General features: G+C 45.4%; 1 protein-coding gene across 1 annotated transcript in view; it reads right to left on the reverse strand.

Moving 5' to 3' along the window:
• USP10 (ubiquitin specific peptidase 10) overlaps positions 1-20,265 on the reverse strand; it is a 65,735-nt gene that overhangs the window by 4,853 nt on the left and 40,617 nt on the right. The window contains exons 5-13 of the mRNA XM_004690149.2: positions 11,292-11,383; positions 10,659-10,768; positions 10,209-10,264; positions 9,925-10,028; positions 7,422-7,521; positions 6,503-6,680; positions 4,030-4,195; positions 1,514-1,658; positions 215-280 (exon numbers count right to left, since the gene is read on the reverse strand). Coding sequence (XP_004690206.1) covers positions 215-280; positions 1,514-1,658; positions 4,030-4,195; positions 6,503-6,680; positions 7,422-7,521; positions 9,925-10,028; positions 10,209-10,264; positions 10,659-10,768; positions 11,292-11,383 — 1,017 coding nt within the window. The remainder of the gene's footprint in view (positions 1-214; positions 281-1,513; positions 1,659-4,029; positions 4,196-6,502; positions 6,681-7,421; positions 7,522-9,924; positions 10,029-10,208; positions 10,265-10,658; positions 10,769-11,291; positions 11,384-20,265) is intronic.

Genomic DNA, 20,265 nt, shown 5'->3' on the forward strand with positions numbered 1-20,265 from the left:
CTGCTGGGCTTAGCTTTGAGCCAGGCTGATGCTCTTAACTCCAAATACCTCAGTTCAGTTAAAATATATTTTCAAATTTTTGAATTATAAAGTCCACAGGGATAGGACAGAGTGATCCATTCTCCACATTAAGTAGTGGTGTGGTAAAATCACCCATGCCTGGGTAGGAGGCTTTTTATCATCACTTAACAAAGGAGGGTCTAAGTTTACTCACCTGCAAATAGCCTATAGGTTCTGTGGCATTTAAAATTCTTATTTTTAACTCCAGGAGAAAGCAGTTCTGAAAGACAAAACATCAATAGCTTGAATCTATAAAAGCACTTACAGAAAGGCTGAGAGTAACAGCAGCAAGGGGTGAGCACCATCCCCTGGGTGGGCCGGGAAAATGAGGCCAAACTCCATCCCCTCATTTGCGTAAAAACGAAGCCATGAAGAACAGTAGTTGCACAATGCTAGTGAGACAACCAGCAACTTGTCTATGTTAAGAAATTATAAGCAATATACCAATAACCTCATGCTAGAACACTCTTTAAACGCAGATGTTCTTTTAAAACTTAAGAGAAAAGAGTTGTTCACTTTAAAGTGGGAAAGGGGGAAACAGTGCCCCAAAACCGAAAAATTAAAGTATATTTTATTTCACCAGGTAGAACAGCCAGGCAATTTCTGCAAGGAAAGGCTCGGCCGGCAGCTGTGCCAGGCTGGAACCCCATTCTAAGGGGTACGCTTCCTGCCAGGGTCTGCTCTGGCAGCCATTGCCGGCTCCTCCTTGGGTATCCCTCCACGAACTAACCAGGCCACCTTCCTATCCCCCCCCCCTCAAAGCACGTGAGGTGCAGCTAATACTGACAATACGCATCCCGAGCACACAATCCACGCACACGAAGTCAGTATGGGGACACATAGCCAGGCAGATGTATCTAGGCGCTGAGTGAAGTCTCTGCTCCCGGCCACGCCTCACGGAGACACCAGGCATTCTTAGCTTCAACCGCTGAGAGGCAGTTTCCTTCAAGCTGCACTTTCTCAAGACCACTTTGACTTAGGGCTTTGGTCAAAGAGTGCTGGTGCGCAGCTGAGCCCAGCGACCCAGCCGACTGACGAAGTGCCACAAACCGAACACACAAACCACTGCAGCCAGAGGCCAGGCTAACCTCACTAGCCTGTGAGCATTCTCAATTTACTAAAAAGGGCAGTTAACCAGGCTGGTGAACACTGTTTTGAGTACAGAGTATAAGTAAAATGACTGTGTACCACAATCCATTCTTAGAGGACAACAATGTTTGTTTTGATGAACAAAGAGGCCCTATTTTAGTAAGGTTATATAAGGTCTATTAAATTTGATATTTCATTTTAAGAAGTCACTTTAAGGAGAATTTTAAATGTCTACGAGAAGACATTTACAATAAAAAGACCACAAAAGAGCATCCTGAGTGTTGCCAGCACAGAGAGATGCACAGCAGCTTGCTGGCTTTGAGGGTCCTGCCACCATGAAGTTTCCCACCTACTGTGTTTTTACCTTTGCTAATTTCCAAGTCCACAGGATACTCAATATTTTTGATAAGCTTCTGGCATCCACCAGTCTTCTCGTAGACAAAGCGTTTCAGGTGCAGCACGAGAACAGGGGGCAGTTTTTCCAAAGTCACTCTTCGACTGATCTCAACCTAAGACACAGAACACAGGGTCTGTCCGGCTTCTAGAGAGGACCCCGCCTTCCATTCAAAGGCCTCTCAGAGAGACAACTCCACACTTGGGGCTGCAGGCGCTTAGGAGAATTTTAGAAAGCTACCGAGATAGGTCCCTGTGAACACAACCACAGAGCACCCTCTGGGTCCTGGGCATACCTATGAACTCCAAGTTAAGAATGTCTGCTGTGGCACTGAAAGAGGTGGCATAAAAATACAAAAGCCAACATAGTAGCACTTGGAATAATGTTATGTACTAACTTGTTTTTTAGTAATTCATGGAAAGGATAAAATTGAAGTCAATGTGTTACTCGAATCCGATGTTTTAAATAACCCTAAAGCTATCTATTAGTTTTTGTAACATTTTGAATTTTATCAATTTAGTTTGCTACTGAAATGTCTGTTCAGGTCTAATAAACTCAATTTTTATTAAGACCCAAGCTCACAAATAATACTTAATCTCTTCACTGTTCTCCACATTTATGTACTCCTTCATGCCTTCTCTATACGGGGGCAACACTGGTAAAGCACCAAGAAAGCTCTCTCGGCAAGCACCGCGGATGTGAGTAAGGGTCACTGAGGGCTTTGGACTCGGCAGGGACCATACTTGGGCTTATTAGGATTATGACTCTCCCTCACCCGTCATCCCGCTACTCCAGGGTCCAGCTGTGCAAACCACCCTCGGCTTCTCTGCATTCCTGCTGCGTCCATATTTCAGTGGCTCTGCACCCAGCCAGTACTTGCGATGAATGGAAAATGTGGCTCCCGCTCAACAATCAATACCTGAGGCAAGGCCCCGAGACCCTGGGTCCTGGCACATGCCTGAGTGTGTGCCCCTGAGTTTGTGTGTGTTGGGGGAGATGGGGGGGAACCGGCGGGGAGACACATGCTGCCTCAAGCACAGATCAGTGCCCATGGCCCAGGTTTTTTTTTTGGGGGGTGGGGGACATAGAAGAACTGGGGTGTAGACTGGAGGTGCGGAGGATGAGAGGATTTACCAGACAGTTGGGAGCAGAATAGGTAGGTTTAATGAAATACACTGCTGAGGGGAGCAGCGGGCCTGAAAGGAGAGGTCTGCTGAGCCTATGTGGGTTCCCCCGGCTGGGAATTGAACTCAGGCCACAGTGGTGAGAGCATTGAGACTTAACCCTTAGGCCACCAGGGAGGCACTAGTGGCCCAGACTTCTGACTAAACCTTTCAGGCTGGTCACTGAGCAGCTAACTTTAAATTCTTGAATGTGTATTTTAGGTCTCCAGGCAAATGAGGCACATTTCTAATCACCTAGAGAATCGCTTTTTCTTTCTAGCAAATATTTCACATATCCCTATTTTACCATGAACGTGTTCCCAGAGGAAAAAAAGTTCAGACCTCTAAATTAACATTTCAAAAAAGAAAACACACACAAACAAATCACATTACAGAAAAAATGTGTTATATGTCGACAAACTGCCCAAAGTCTTCCTTCATTAAACACCTACATCTCTGAGCATTCTCAACCTTACTGGTACTTGCTTCCACAACCATGGCCCTGGAGCAGTGCACCTCTTTCTGCTTCAACATGAAGGCTCCCCCGATGTTTTTCTCAGCTCAGTCCCCCAAACCTGTTATTTAGAATGAATTGGCTTTTGCTCTCTACCTCAACCCACACCCTCTATCCAAAGTGAACATTTAACTGCTGCAGGCACAGGAAGGGAGAAACCGGTCCTCAGAATAAGCACTAGGCAAGGCTAGAAGCCACCCAGGGACACACTGCCACAGCTCAGACACAACCATGACGTGCAACAGTGACGTGCTCGGTGCAGAACCGCAGGCTGGCACGCATGGACCTTTGGGACAGCCGGGAACTGATCTCCACCCCCACACTGAGCTATAATCTGTTCTTCTTGTTCCTTGAGACTGAAGGACACCAAGACTGATCTCTTTCAGATGAATCAAAGAGAAACAGGCATAAGAACAATTTCTGCTTGTGAAAGTCCCTGAAGATCAGTCCTCAGGAACCTCAAGAACTGTGTTCCAGAATAGCAGGAAGGTCACTGAGCCACCAGCCCATGCCAGAGGTGGTGCAGACTCCAGGTCAGGATTAGACCGCCAGAAAAATCAAAGGTAGCTCGGAACAGAAAAACCACCCAAAATACCATTACCTTCTGCTGTGTGATTCAGTGCTAATTGGAGTTATTAGGAGCATCTACTTCAACCATTTTATTAAACGGGGAACCATTTAGTTCAGGAAACTTAAGCCACTGGTTTAAGAGGGAGAACTCAATTTCACTCCTCCTCACACTAATTCTGAGCACTTCCCACACCCCAGAAGGCCTCAGCTCAAAGGCTCGAGACCAGCCGAGCACACACCTCCTGTTTGGTTTTTGTGGTATAGCCTTGGACAGACTCTCTGGCCACCAAGCTCTCCAGTGCGTCCTGGACTGTGCGTATCTTATCAGACTGGATGTCCAGCTGCAACGTGAAAAATGGCTGCAAAGTGGCAGATTCTTTTGAACTCTGCTGGTAAACCACAGACCTAGGAATGGAAAACAAAAACAACTCTGAGCAATCACTCCTTTCCACGTTCCCTTAAGATTATCCGACAGAAGAGGCATGAACACTGAAAATGAAACTATTCAATATCACCACTTTCAAAAGAGTGAATGAAGAGTCAAAAACATCCTGAATTCAAAAATAATTCTAGCTGCCTCCTTCCTCAGCATTTCTAGCCAACCCACTGGCCAGTAATTTTCTCAGTTCAAGTGCCCTAGAAGAAAACATAGCACATCCTCCACTCCATACTGTATCTGATGCAGTTAATAAAAATGACTATCCTGCCACAGCCTCAAAATGCTGTGCTTTTAATTCCTCAAAGCATCGCAGCCTAGTGTAATAAAAGAGGGAGCCCAAGGTAAACAGAAGGTGTCTAATGGCATTTTCCCACTTACAGAAGAGGAGTGGGCAGTATGGAACACCCCCCTGTAACCCCCTGAACATTCCCGAGGAGAAGCCCCACCCTAGAGAAGGGCACCAGTTCAACCTTGTTCTTAGCTGGTTGTTTTTCATTTTCCTTTTCTAAGTTTTCCTGAGTAAAATTTTTGTGTTCAGCTCATCTCTCATTTAGCCTCAGTGAGGAAACATTCCAGGAGCTCACAAAGATTCTATTTCTTTCTATTTCTGCAGTTGGAGTGACCTAGTTTGTAAACGGAACAAAATGGGTGTGGAGAAGTATTCAGACTTTCAGAGCAGATGCCATGAAAGCTGAAAGCTTGTTTGCCTGGGGTTTACTTTTCATTTGCTGCACCCCCCACCCTCACAATATAAAGAGGCATCTCCTCGATCCTGGGAGTGTGAAGACTGAGGCATGGCTGCTATTTGCTGGGTTCTACAGCAGGAAACCAGTGGAGAAATCACACAAAGTCCTCTTGGCTCAAAGGGCTTGTATGTCACCAAAGCATCTAAGGGAGAAAGTAGAAAAGGGGGCTGCTACTTTAATAAAAGCTGCTAGCTACAGAAAAGAAGTCCTTAATGACAAGAAATAATTCCTTGTTTTTATAACCTCTCAACAACCACCATTGTTAACACAGGAACCCAGAGAGTGATCCTCTGGGACCTGGCGGAGGCATTCTGGTCCAGCTTGACATGTCTCCAAGGTGGATTCTGGACTCTCCTGTTTATTCAAACATAAACTTGGGAATTCCTAGGTCTGTCGGCCTTGCCATTTTCATATCCCACTGAGGTACAAATCTGGGGCCCTGGTTACACTTGTTTGGGCCAGTTCCTCATCTCTTTCCCTCTCTCTCTCTGAGCCCCAACAGTGCTACCACCAGCTGCTGGTCTAGTGGAGTGCTCACTCACAGCCCCCCTCCAGAAAAGCCCACACCCCCAAACACTGTCTGACCAAACCACTCACAGACGTTAGTTAGGGTCTGGGCCTTCCCCACTGCACACCCGACCAAGAGGACTCCAGACTAGAAACTATGGAAACTTGCTCAGAGCCAAGGGTCCAGGATGACCTGAACAGACACATGTAGCAGCACAACTAGCACCAGCAAGGCAAGAGCCGGTCAGGAGTCAGGGTGGCTTCCTGCTCCAGCCTCACAAGAGCTGCTCAGCCTAAGATGTGTAGGGCAAAGGAGCTAAACGACCTTTTAAAAGCTAGAAAGGATATTACTTTCTTCTGGACATACAACATTTGGGACCAGGAAAGGCTGAGAGCAACTGAAGCACTATCCTGTGGCTATCCTGTGAAGTCTCACAAGAGGAGAGGGGCCGTGCTGAGCTCCTCGCAGACCATGCTGGAAAACCCGCTCAAAGCTGGGCCAGGCTTTCCTCACTCCCACATGATAGCACAGAAAGGTAGTGACAAGAAATCCAAGCTGTGATGAGCACAGTGTGACAGGATGTCATGAGCGAACAAAAGGCTACTGGCTTATAGGAACTGGGGTCCGCCCTCCACATTCCCTAACTCCACCTTGCCTGCTGCCAGTGCCTATAATTCCTGCTCTCAACAAATCCATATTTCACTACCTCATCTTCCCTGCTAATCTAGTTGTGAGCAGCAGTGCTGAGGGGTGCAGGTGGGGATGAAGTGAGGGAGCATTCAGCTCCCAAGACAGTGGGCTCCTGGGGATGGGCCCCTTTGCAAACATTTCAAGGCAAAAATTTCAAGGGAGGAAGCAGTGGAGGCTGCAGAGAAGTGTCAGATGCCCAAGAAGAGCAGGTGAATGTGAAGGCAAACCAGAGAGCCCAAACTTAGGACAAGTCTTATACCTCCCCCCTTTAGAAAACTGGCCAAATCCTGAAAACAGCAAATACTGAATTATTCCAGAAAAGCATAAACCTGATGTGTCCACCAAAAATGCCAGTGATTGGGGTCTGAACAAAATCCGCCTGGCGAGTGACTGAAGTCTTATTTCTGGGGCCCACTTGCTCCCATTCGTCCTCGCTTCCTGCGCCTTCTTCTTCCTGCTCTTCTTCATTTACTGAGTGGCTTTTGGGTCCATTGGAAATATTAAGTTCTGAAAAGTAGACAGTCTGCTTAGGCTACTATTTACAACAAAACAGCAAAAAGTAAAAGAAAATACTACACGAACCACCTACACAGACGTACCAGTTGTAAAGGCAGTTGGGTGTGCTCAGCATCAACATAGCCTAAGGCGACATGCACAGCTCTCTTGCACCCCACTCACATACAGATGACTGACAACATGGGGGTGGGGGAGCACTGGAGAGATGCAGCAATGGATTGGAGAGCACCTATTGCTTGGCGTGTGATTACAGTTCATTTTCCTAATGTGTTAAGGGGCTCTGGTCTCTGGAGAGTATCCCTATCTCCAGGACAGGCACGCTCGGCATACAGGGATAGAGGAAGCTTATCTACAAGTTAACTCTGAATCATTCAGGAAAAACGCTGCCTACACTGTTGTGTGGAGTACAAAGGAATAATGACTGAGCAGCTGCAAGCCTGGCGGTAACATGGGTCTGCACCAGTTATTCTGACAGCTATTCTGTATAGTTATTCATGCTTCTATTTAAAAGGCGCAAGGGAAAAAGCTGAGGTTGTGGGTAGATTTTGATTCAACAGTCATTATTAAGGGGAAAATAACAGCATACCCTAATGAGTAAATAAAGTGATTTCTAAAGGGCAAGTGACTGTCAAGAGGAAAAGGAACTGAATATATGAGCATGTGATGTTTATTTAAAAATAACACTTAAGAAAATATCCTCACACAACTGGTAGCAAATACACCATGACCTACTTTCATTAGTAGGGGAGAGAAGCTTCTTCAGAGTGAGCATTTCCTCATGAAGCCCATTGAGAATGAAGCCTAGGTACTCCTCAGCATCTTCCTGTCGGCCCTGAAAAAGAAGAAACAGGATTATATTCAGTCTAGAGGAAATGGGATTATATTCAGCCTAGAGGTCAGTCTAGAGGAAACGGGATTATATTCACTCTAACTGGCAACAATGCAAGGGCTGCAGGGCACACACTACCTGCCTATTCAAGCCACGCCTGCTCTTAGACAAGGTTTTTAACAAGATAGGATGTGAAAGTGTTTCCCCCAAATTCTAAGATGGGGAATGGGCTAAAGAGATGGTGAAGGAAGCTAGAGAATAGACAAAACACTTAACTGACTGACTGAAATTTCTACAATAAATACGCATTAACCTTGTAATAAAAAGGCTCAGCTGTGAGGTCAGTTTGGGTAGCTATGGGAGAAAGAACTCAAATTACATGTGAAAACTCTTGATTTAAAGATTTACCTGACCACTTTATATATACAGAGCAGCAAAAGAGACTATACGGCTACATGAGGATTCTTTTTTTTCTGTCACGTTGATTTTGTCTTATTATTGTTATTTCTCATGGTTAGCTTACATTTCACTCTTTAGAGCAAAACTCTGGATTCCAAGGATCTGATAATTCTATTTGCTGCCTCTGACAGCTTTGCTTGCGTGGCATGCAACTGGAGTCGTGGACAGCAGCCACCTGGTGTGAATGTCCAGCAAGCATGTGGAGAGGGCAGAAACTGGCACAGTCCATAAGGCAGGAAAAGAGCTGACTCAGCAGGCCTAGGGCCACTGTCTTGGACAAGCCTAAGGACTGGCCTGCCTGCTGGGCAGGTCACTCACTGGCTGGCATCCAGGAACATGGAGGAGAGTGCCACCTCTCTCAGAATGGACAGAACAAACAGTGTGGTTTACACTAAATAACAGTTTCCCTCCGTTAAGTCTGGCTGCTGCTCCATGCGAGCTGGAGGGAAACGCTGGGGCTTGGGCCCTCGTGAACTGCCCTGGCAGATCACGTGTCACAGGTACTGCCACAGCATGTCAAGCTGAAGAAGTCCATTTGCCCTGAGCTACTGCACTTAGAGGTTCCCTCAAGACACTGCCCCATCCTGGCTCTGTGCTGATTTTTGCTGTGTCCTTTGTGGTACTAAACCATAAGGAAAACAGAGTAAGTTCTTTGAATCCTTCAGGCAAAATACCCAACCAGGGGTGTTGGATGCCCCTGCTGGTCAAATCAACACGATTTCAGAAGACATTCATCCATGAACACAGCTTCTGAGCAGGATCCTAGTGGGGCTCCCCACAGGAAACCCCAACTCGCCTCTCCACCTATCTCCACTATGTGATCTCAAAAGCTTCTGAAGATGCAGCTGATGTCTTGTTTGTCTTTTAGGCACTACAGTAAGTCCCTTACATCACAGAGAGCTCTTTGGACACCTTTTAGTCCAATTCTGAATTTCTAACACTCTTTCCCATTCCTTGGGAAATTTGAATACTGAGCAAATACCAAAAGCCACTATGGGAGCCATGTGAAAAATTATGGTGGTATCCTGCCACACTGACCTGGTTATCTGCCCTCCTTCAAAACACTGCCACTTCAAGAAGACTAGACTCAACTGGGATGAAATTTTCTTGACTTGTTCTCAATCTCAATAATTTTCCTAAATAGCACTATAATTGCTTGTATGGTACCGTGAGGGGAAAAGGAGATGTCCCGTTAGCAGCCTGCTCAAATGCCTGTAGTAGCAACATGTGTGACAAAAACAGCCAAGCGGGCCCTCCCTGGTGACGCAACAGTTTAAGTACAGCACTACGATGCTAACTGCAGCCACTTCAGTAAGAATAAGCTCCCCAGCCAGGGAGGTGACCTACATGGTGCGGCAGACCTCTCCTGTCTCACCTGCTGCTCCCCTCAGCAGTGTGTTTCAATCAATCTGCCTGTTCTGCTCCCCACTGTCTCTGGTGAATCCTCTCACCCCCTGAACCTCTGGCCTACACCCCAATTCTGTATGCATAAATAAATCTTTAAAAAAAAAGGGGGGGGGGCTGAGGGAGTCACAGCTAAGGCATGAGAGGACGAGGAGGATGTGGCTCTTCAAGATGCTGCCACTGCCCCAGACCCAACACACCTCTCTCTGGAAGACAGCAGTACGGTGGCTGAGGAGCCAACTCTCCCGCTAGGCTCAGCCACTGCTAGCTCTGTGGCCTTGGACAACAACCTCACCTTCGTCGACCACTACAGGGAAACAATCACACTTCACTCTTTGGGCTAAGTGTGTCACTACGTAGACAGGATGAGCAGCACTGACTGCGCAGTGACAGACGTGCGAGTCGGCCGCAGCTCTTACAGCTGTGCCACACACTTTATATTCATCCCAGCAAGTGTTCCCCACAACCCCCACGAAGCAGAGCACTTGAAGCAGAAACCAGCAAAGGCAGCAGTTGACTGGCAATAACAGAGGAGACCCAGACCTTTTCAGACAGGCTCGACTTGATAACTGTCAGGAGTCTATAAATATACGTGGGCTCAAAGGCAGCTCCAGGGCGAATATCCCTCACGATTTTATCCCCAAGAGCTGCAAAGGAAACAGTACACAGATTTTCATACTGAAACAAACGTTTTAAAAGAATAAGAAGTAAACCCCTCTCTACCCACCCCACATCAAACAGTGACCAGCATAAGCATGCACCAAACACAGCTGCCTGGCTGCAGAACCCCAACCATTCTGTGGCCTCAGAACCTCACTTCCACTCACCTTGCCTTGGTTTTGGAGGTACTGGCATGTTAGTAAACTCATTCATTAGCCGAACACTAAACATGAGAAGAAAATAAGTTAAGCAGTACCTCTTACAAAAAGACACTTTTACTGAAGAGCTTTGGTGGCTACATAGAATACTAATATGAAGATAGTAATTTTGAGGTAAGCAACGCTATCTATCTATAATTGCTAGAATGTTTTTAAACCTCTCCTGTATAAATGTTTAACATATTTTAATGCTATAATTTATTCAACTGATCTAAAGAACACAGATAATTTCATTTCTGGTTTACTTTCATTAAAATTATGAGCCATAAATTTAAAAATAATAATAATAATGAAGAATCCTAGCGTTCATCCACTGGAAATCAAGAATTTTGCTAGATTCTTCCAGTTATCAGAGAGGAAAACCCCACCTCCATGACCCATCTTCAAACCCTTACTTACAAGCTATCTATCATGGGTGTTGACGTACACGGCCTTTGCACTTTTGAATACAGAGGAATGAACTTCATTAGGTGATACATCGGAGGACAAGCAACCAATGCTTGCAGTGTCTAATTATTAGCAGTAAGAAAGTGTAAAGGAAGTGAAACACTCCAAATTTTCAAACGGCACATTCAACTTACAAGCACACAAACTCTAAGGGCCCTGGAAGGCTTAGACTTGTAAACACAAAAAGGAATAAACCAAGTCATTCCTGGGATAATCGCTCGCGATATCCATTGACGGGTTTGCCAAGCAATCAGCAGTATATCTACAGGAACCTGATTCAACCAAGATAAGTCAAATTAATGCCAGCAGAAATCCAGGCTGAGAGAGGTCATGCTGCCCTGTTATTCAGGACCACTTTAATGAGAAGCAAACGTGCCTGAATCTGTCACTCATGGAGCAACAAGTCTTTTTCTGGCAGGGGGGGGTCGGGAAAAATCCTGTTTACAAGCAAGGCAGGCAGATTATGTAAGCAACTGAGTTTCTGGATTCAAAATTGAGGCTGGCTGCCGTGGGTGCTGAACCAAGGGCACGCAGCCGCAGTGGGAAGCCGGGCAGGCGGGCCTGGGTGGCACCAGAGAAGGATACAGCGTTGATGTAGCACCAGTTTCCCTTGTTGATGAGCCCACGTGGTTGCAGTGACACTGGCTTATGTACCAGGGTGACATTTTCCAGTAACTCTGCAAGAGGGAGGAAGCAGTTAAAAAGTTAATGTCTCTAGTGAACAACAGTGAAGTAAATCTGTATGCCCTCCTCACGGCAGGTGCTACAAATCCATCACTAAGGCACAGATCCAAGAAAAGACACTGTGCTTAAAGCTTCATTCATTTGACATCATGGACTTCATTTAATGATCAAAATGCTTTAAAAATGGTTTATCTTATCCACAGTCTCAATTAATGTTCTGTGAAAACAATGTAAGCTCTTCAAATTACTGCTCTGGAACAAACTGACAATATCCAGTATTATGACAATGTCTAGTATTTCTAAAAACAGAGAATATAAAGACAAAATGTTTTTCTTAAAATGCTTGCCTTCATATTGTTCAAATGAAACAAAATATTTAATCAGTTTAAAAAAAAAATGGTTTCCCCCAACACCGTGATTTACTTATCCTCCTCCTGTGAGATACAACCTTGGGGCAGAACTCTCTATTCTAGTAGAGAGGAAACCAGTTCTGAGAAGGCCTCCTCCCACTGACACTTTTCTTCCCACAGAGGCCCATGCACTGCTTCCGTGCATAGCCTAAGCCTTGGCCAGGTCTGATCCCTATTGAGCCCCCAACATATTACCAAGGGTGAGGACATTCCTTCTGGGGACAGCTGTGCGCAAACCCAGGAGTGCTTTTCATCAGAAGGTCAAGGGAGGGTCTGCTCTGTACGTGGGACTTCCTTGTTCCATTCAGAGACCAGCCTTTCACGCTCATACCCACCCTTCTGCAGGATCTTCAGGTAGCAGCAGTCACCTCGCTGCAATGCCTTTCTACAGTCTCACTTTAAAACCACATACAATGTCCCCAGGTCCCCTGTCCTTGCTGGAACTTTCTATCCAGTGACCGCCATCATTTGGGACCTTCTCCACCTGGCCAGCGTCCCATGCCTTACTCTGCTGCTTGTGTGGCTGCATCTGATCTTCAGCCCTGCAGGAACTCACCGCTTCCCTTGAGGCTCAGCAAGCTGAACCAAGAGTCACACAGGAGCGAGAAAGGGCATGCCCTGCCTTCACCCATATATACTAGGAATGAAAACCAAGTGAGCACCCTGATGACATCAAGACCAACTGAAGGCATCACAAAAAATGAAAGCCTCCCCTTTCTAGAGTAACTGGATGGCTCACTCACATCCACGTTGCTATGAAGTTCCACACGGCTGAGGCAGAGCTGCTCTCCGCTCTCCTCCCAGGTAAGCCATGAGTTTGGGGAAGAGAGGGGGTTAAAAATGGGACCGCCAGCCCAGAGACCCTGGCACAGCTGCTGCCAGTCACACCAGGACCTTTACCTGCAGATGCTTGTTGTTCCCAGACCCCTGCAGACACTGTTCTCAGCCACACTTGATAGCTTTAAGGAAACAAGGGACTAGAGGGGCAGTAATTGGGGGAGTCACCAGACTGCACTGACAGCAAAGCCCAAGTGCAGCCTCTCAATAGAAGGCCCTGCTTTAAAAGTCTTTTCCTCTAAGGCTTCAAATGTTGCCTCCCACCACCCAGGCTTAAGCTCTGCTTCCAACAGATTTCCCCACTTGCCCCAGGATCCCAACACATTTCCAGTGTGTGCCACAAAAAAGCAATTACTTAATATAATTACAACAACTGCATTTTCAAATAAGCACCAACTCCCACTTCCCAATGAACTCTTAACACGATACCGTTGAATCTTTGTTTCAGTAGTTTTAGATCTAAAAACAAGAATCCTCTTTTTATACAACTCTAAGACCCCAAATCAACTGCCTCCTGGCCTCAGGGACGTTGGTGAAGTTGGTGAAGTTCGCTAAGCCTGCGGGGCAATAGGCCCTGGAAGCACAGCAACAGGATCCATAGCCGGAAGCAGTGTGTGCACCAGTCCAGGTCGGGTGCCCGCGCCAAGCAAGTACTGCAGGAACAAGAGGGGCCAGAGCACATGGCTACAACACAGGCCGTGTCTGGCTGGGAGGGGTGTCATCCATCGCGAAAGGCGCACAACAGGAGAAATGGTTTGTCTCGATGCTGATGCCAAGTGCCCAGACCACTGCAGCCATCGGAGTCCTTGTGCTCGCAGGACAGCTGGCAGCAGGCCCCTGCACACACCAGCAGCATGTGAGCATCTGCAGCTCAGCTGGAACAGGATTCTGACAGTACACACAGCAGGAGGGGTACCAGACACATGGAGCCCAAACACAGCTAACGGGAAGTGGGAAGAGCCCCTGACATTCATTAGTTCAGGCACAGGCAGCTCTGGGCCTCAAGAAGGGAAGTGAGAGGAGACAGCACAGCAGCAAGCCGTCGAGAAGCCTGGCTGAGGAGTACGGCAGATCAGAGTCACTGAGGGCTGACAGAATTATAGGAGGAAGCTAGAAAGGGGCAGCCTCACCTAGGCTGATGATCTGGTAGGCTGGGGGTAAGGGCAGAGATGGGGGGTGGGAGGGCAGCAGGAAATTCATTCCTATAAAAGGGACAACAGAGGAAAGGGAAAAAATGATCTGTGTAAGGCATACAGCTTCTAGCTGAAACTTCTCTTCCAAGTCATCATCATTTTATAGATTCAAATATACCTGAATTCCTATCTTGCTAGACTATGAAGTATGACAAGGCTAACTCCATTCTCAAAGAGGAAGCAGATACAAAAATGCCCCAAACCCAACAGCCCAAGCTCCACTAGACCATGCATCTCTTCAAGGTCCTCAGTGAGCCCAGCAAAATCTGCACACCATGAGTAAGTTCACCCCCACAGACTCAGAGAATACATCTAATGTCATATACCCCAACTGCTGGCTAGCTTCTTTCCAGCACTGACCTGCAAACACATACAGGTTGAAACCTTTAGTTTCTCTGTCAACCATTCCCTGAGTCAAAGCCAGCTTGGCTGTGACCTCTGGCTGACTAAAATTTTACAGAATAGTCAATTAACAGGTGCGTCCACAAGTCTAAGTTCTAGCCCTTCACCACCACCTAGTGGCTGTTTCAATAGCTGCAAGTAATGACACATTTGGTCAAGCAGCAGTTCCTACAAAATTAAAAAAGCAAATATACACACTGGAAACACAAAATACAACCACAGGAGATATGAACAGTTAGTAGAGAACAGACTGAATTCACTTCCCTTGAAGAAGAACTCTCTAAAAAGGTCCTCTGACACAATATGCTTGTAGGTCAAAAAAAAGTTTTCAGACTTGGAAAAAACTGCTAGTATTGCAGATAAAAAATGTGGCAATCTTCCACAACCTAAAATGTTTCGGCCCTCCCTGGTGGTGCAGGGGTTAAAGACACAGCACTATCAAGCTAACACCAGCCATTGCAGCACAAATTTGATCCCCAGCCCACCAAGGAGCTGACCCACATGGTGCCAGCAGACCTCTCCTGTCTGGTCCACTGCTCCCCTCAGCAGTGTATTTCAGTACATGTGTCTGTTTTGCTTCCCATTCTGTCTATGGTGATTTGGCTCACTCCCCACACCTCTGGCCTGTACCCCCAGTTTTTGTATGTATAAATAAACCTTTTAAAAATAATAATAGTAATAAAATACAATGTCATTCTGTTGTGAGGTTTCTTCCAATGATCCTATACACTACTCTCTGGAGCTGAGGCCACCAGAGCTACTATAAGTTAGCCTCACGTCTCTCCCCAGGATAGGAAACACATTAAAGACAAGACTCTCACGCTGCCAACAGGCCTCCTCATCCATAGGACCAGCCTGCTTCCACCCTTCCCCTTTGGTGACCTTGGACCTCATCTCCTGCCCCCAAACCCCTGTGGGAAATGATTTATGACTTACTGTTCACTCCTTATCAAATTGGTCAGAACACTCGAGGCTAGGCCCGCCGGTAATTACTCACTGGCCTCGACTGTGGGTGGCATACTCTAAGTACTGATTACACTGAGGTGAGGGGGAATTGAACATGTGGAGGCAAACAGCTCTACTCATGTTTGCTGGAAATCACCAGCAGACTTTACAGGTCGATTCAACACAGTCACAAAGCCTACAGGAGCCCCCTGGGGAGCAGACGACTCAGGGCAGGGCCCAGAAGACAGGGTTCACTCCCTAGCTCTACTACTTCATCCAGCATGCCACCTGGGCATACCGCTCTACTCCCGCCTGCAAATGCAACAACTGTGAGGCTAAGTGATAGCAAAGTAACTGCAGGGAAGCCCAGCAGCATGACCAGCTCATTACCAACACTGTTGGCCACAAGAGAAAATCAAGAGCTAATGGAGGTGGGAAGAAGAGGGAAAAGGAAATGACTTTATGGGGAGAGTCTGAAAGAACCAACCACTTTCAGAAAAATTACGTTTCTAAAATTAAGTTTTAGACATTTTGTGATTATTAAGTTCCATTTCAAACAAAAAGGCTATAAAAAATTAACTATCTTATTGTCTAGGGTTTTCTCTTAAAAACCAAGTGGTGAGGGAGGAAAGCAAAAAACACCCCAAATACCCAAACAAGTAGAGGTGTAGTGTGTCTCTAGGTTTAGTGACCTCTGTGACCATGGAGCGCTGGACCACACACCAGCAGCAGCGCAGGCAGGCACCGCTCAGCTACCACGTCCTGTTAAAGGCAATTTATTGCTAGAATTCATAAGTCAATTATTTATGACTTGCAACCAATTAATTAATACCAATATTAATTAATACTCCTTTTGATTTTTTGGTATCACTCTTGGTTCTGTTAATTAAATTCACCATGTCCATTCCCAGCCTTAAATTCATGATTATTCATATCTAATTAGAGTCATAAGAACCAGAACCAGGGCAGGCAGCCACCAAGGAGAGAGAAACTGTAAACTATCCGCATGTCTGAGCCATCACCGTCGGTCATCTATTTTCACTTAGGGCAAATAATCGCAAGCTGACTGTAATGACCACCTTTCCCCACAAGGCCTTTTGCTTCACCATTGTTGGCACCGCTCAGACCCACGGGGCTAGAAGCTGTAGACGTGCCCCCCATCCACCCTGCATACACGAGCCAGGGGCGCGGCCCGGAAGAGTATCCATGCCAGAAGGACTCCCTATCACTTCTGAAAAAGCTCAAAGATCAAGAGGCTGAATGAACATTCAACTTTCTGATGGAATTTGCTGATAGACAGGAAAACTGGGTGCTGAATATCCTTTCCTGTATTTCAAGACAGACAGATCAATAGTAGTTCACATGTTGCCACAAGCCATCAAACACGATGGCTTCTAAACTACCAGGGCAAACTTGGAAGTCAATGTCAGCTATGATTATTTTTACATACATTATATGCAGCAAATCTCCATTTAAGTGTCATATTACCATGTTAACCCCATGCAAATACTAGGTGCTGACTTTCAGGGACTCTTTGGTCCTATAATCAACACTTTATCGTCTTCCTAACTGTCCAGAACATTATCCAAATGCCTTTCTTTTCCTCACTTGGAAGAGTACATTTGATCTTGGTTACCTGATCTGGTCAAGGACAGCAAAGTGACAGAAATCCACCACTATACACTGGCTATAAAATCACCTTAGCTTTCACAAGTGGAGGGGTCACAAATTAGTTCTACAAAATAGACACAAATATTAAGCCAGGACATTATACATATCGAATTAAGTGTGGACTTCTCTCTCAACCCACACCAGTGAATTTTTGCAAACAGGTGCTCTTAGCTCATGCCAGACCCCCACTAACTTTAGAGAACTTCAGAGGAAATGTAAAATATTTGAGAAATCATTTCCCAAGGGAAAAACGTATAAATATGATCTATAAACCACCAAAACAAGGTTCAATCATAGAATACATTTTTGTTTACATTTAAAGTAAATAGGCACATGGGGTTTCCCTCACAAATGAACTGATTTCACTTGTGATGACCTTCTTGCTGCTCTCTCCAGCAATAATTTTAGGAATAAAACCACTGTGCAAAACCATGTATTAAACAAGTCCTGACTAAAAGTCGTAATAAATGCTATTACCAGCTACACTTCAATTTCCTCATAGAACAACTTTTTGAGCTCAGACTTCAGTTTACCTAATTCTCACTTACCAGAACTTTAACTCACTTTATTTGGGCACTTGGCTTGTCTCTCTCCTTGCCCACCATTATTTACTCTTCTTTAAAATAAAATACACTAACACATAATTTTAAAAAGTAAGACACAATATACAAAACAGCTGTATTAAAAAGCATTTGACAGAATACAGACTTGGAGTATGACAGTGTTCCTTATAAAATATCCAGGAAAAGTTGACCATTCATGAAGAGAGTATGTTTAATTCAAAGCACCCGCTGCTCACTCTCGACCACGTGTGCTAACGGAGGGAGCCGGTGCACAGATCACCAGTGTCATTGGTCTGTCCACTGACAGCTGAACATGGGTATTGCTTAAAGTTTTGCAACCATTTTCAATTAGAAGCTATTCAGGTTTTTTTCTTATTCTCACCAGCTGGCTCAGCTATTTCTACTGGAAAATGGAAATACACCCTCCCTGACACATTGACTCCCTCCAGCCCTTTTTTGTTTAGATTCATACTTCCTACAGGATTGGGGATGTATTTATTTGTTTCAGCATAAATGCTCTCTTCCTATCTCCTTAAATAAGAGTTTACAGTTAAGAAGAAACAGCCAGTAGTAGAGCAACGTGTCAACAACATCTACACCATGAAGTTGGCGCTGCGCCGAGGGGAATGCAGAGCCCCTGGAGTCACAGGCACTGGGCCCAAGCAGTCAGGAGCCGGAGGCCAGTCATTCTTTGCTCACAGCAGTCTCCCTTCCCAAAGTGGTATTTCACTTGTGCTCATTCAAAATTTAGTGTGTATCTATTAAACACAGGCTTAATGATAGCACCAGTGGTCTAGAAATGTAAACATCCAAATAAAGAGCCCTGAGATCAAAAAATGGCTGTGGGTATTATTCAAAGAATTCAAAAAGAAAGGTACTGACCTCTGAACTGTTTCCTTCTCCCTCTTCCCCAAAAGTTGATGACAAACATAAAAAGGACTCTCCTCGTAGAGCCGGTTAGACTCCAGTGCAAGTCAGGTTCTGTGACACCCACAGCCAACAGCTCTTCGAAGGGAGCGAGAACTGCACGTCTAACGCAGTTTCCAGAGGGGGCTGCACCAGGAGTCGCTCCAGTCACAGGAGTTAGTGTAGTGGGTCTGACTCGAACAAACTGAGTGTGTTACATTGTTTTTAGTAAAGCAAATACCCATGTGGGAGAATATGACAGGGGAGGCCAGGAAGGGAATCTAACACCACCTTCTAACTACTACCCCTGTACTATTTTACAGGAATACTGAAAACTGTCCACAATTACACCATCTATTTCTAAGTTTTAACTCAAAAGAAAGAAGTGTTTTAAAAGGAATTACACCTGTTCAAATAATTTAAACACCTTTATGACAGGACTAGGCACAGCCAGACGGAGAAGCCTGCTGAGGAAGGAGGACCGCTGTGTCAAGGCAGGAATAGCTCCTCGGGTGACGCAGGCGCTGCCTCCCGGGCCGGCGGCCCACAGCGTGCCCTTACAAGGCAGGCCCACGTGCTTGGCATGTGTGTATTAGCAACACAGCAACCTTCACAGTAACATGACCACAGAGTTTTAAAACAAAGCCATTCTTATTTTAAATAAAGATAGCAAAAAATTCCCAGAAATGGAAGTTTTGTCCTTGTGACATAATTTTTAAGATGAAAAGTGTAATTACAAACTTTCACAGCATTGAATTCACACACATTTTAAAATGTATACTGCCATGCAATTCTCATTGGAAATTCTAAAGACTTGAAGGTTAAATAAAAAGAAACTTGACTTTAAAATCTACATAGAGGCCTCTACTATGTTCTCAAAGTTATAGTGGTCCCCTGGCTTTTAAAAGATTAAAAAATACATGTGAAATGATGACTGGCCAATCACTTATCTTTTTACTTTTTTAAAAAATCTCATTTTTTTGGCCCTCCCTGGTGGCACAGCGGGTTAAAGCACAGCACTGAGAATCTAAAGCTGCTTCCATGAGTTCGATTCCTGCCTGCCCCGGAGGTGACCACATGGTGTGGCAGACCTCTCCTGACCCGCCCGCTGCTCCCCTCAGCAGTGTACTTCATCGATCTGCCTGTTCTGTTCCCTGCTCTGTCTCTGGTGAAGCCTCTCACCGCCCCTGAGCCTCTGGCCTGTACCCCAGTTCTGTATGCACAAATAAATAAATCTTTAAAAAAAAAAATCTCATTTTTAATGGAACTCCAGTCACCAAGATTATTCAAAACATTGTATCTTTCATAAGAAATAAAAGACTTTGTTTTTAACATCAACTGCCATCATCCCACTACCATAAAAAGTGCTTATATTTGATGGCATCTGACTTTTCATGAAAGCTGGTGCATCAGCAGCTTATCCTGCAGCATGCTCATGGTGAATACTATTGGGGCTCCACAGGCTAGATAAGAAAACACTGCAGGAACCTGAATGAGACAGTCTGTTCCAATCACTAACCAGCAAGAGCCTGAAGAACGGGCTACAAGTCCTGGAAACAAGCTTAGCTAAGTTTGAGGTTGAGACAAGCCACTCCCCATGCTTCGACCTGCTGCAACATGAAACACAGCTTTGAATTGTGCAACCTTCCGCTGTTATTGTGAGTTGGCTCCTTAACTTTTCTTTTCCTGTTAAGAGCTGACTTAGTGCACCAAAACATAATAAAATCTACTTACTCAATCCAAAATAAGCATCAAGAAGAACCAACCCAAGATGCTTTATCTTAAGAATAGAGAAAAGCAGTGTGAAGTGAGAGCACATCAAGGGTGATAGCAAAATATGAGACAGCTATTACAGGCAGCACAGGCCCACTGCAGAGTCCAACAATGGAGCTGAATTACTTGATCAAAGGCAAGAAATAGAAATAGTTTGTCAACAGGAAAGGAATGT

Source organism: Condylura cristata, unplaced genomic scaffold (assembly GCF_000260355.1).
Source record: "Condylura cristata isolate star-nosed mole 26May11 unplaced genomic scaffold, ConCri1.0 scaffold00028, whole genome shotgun sequence".
Taxonomy (NCBI): Eukaryota; Metazoa; Chordata; class Mammalia; order Eulipotyphla; family Talpidae; genus Condylura; species Condylura cristata.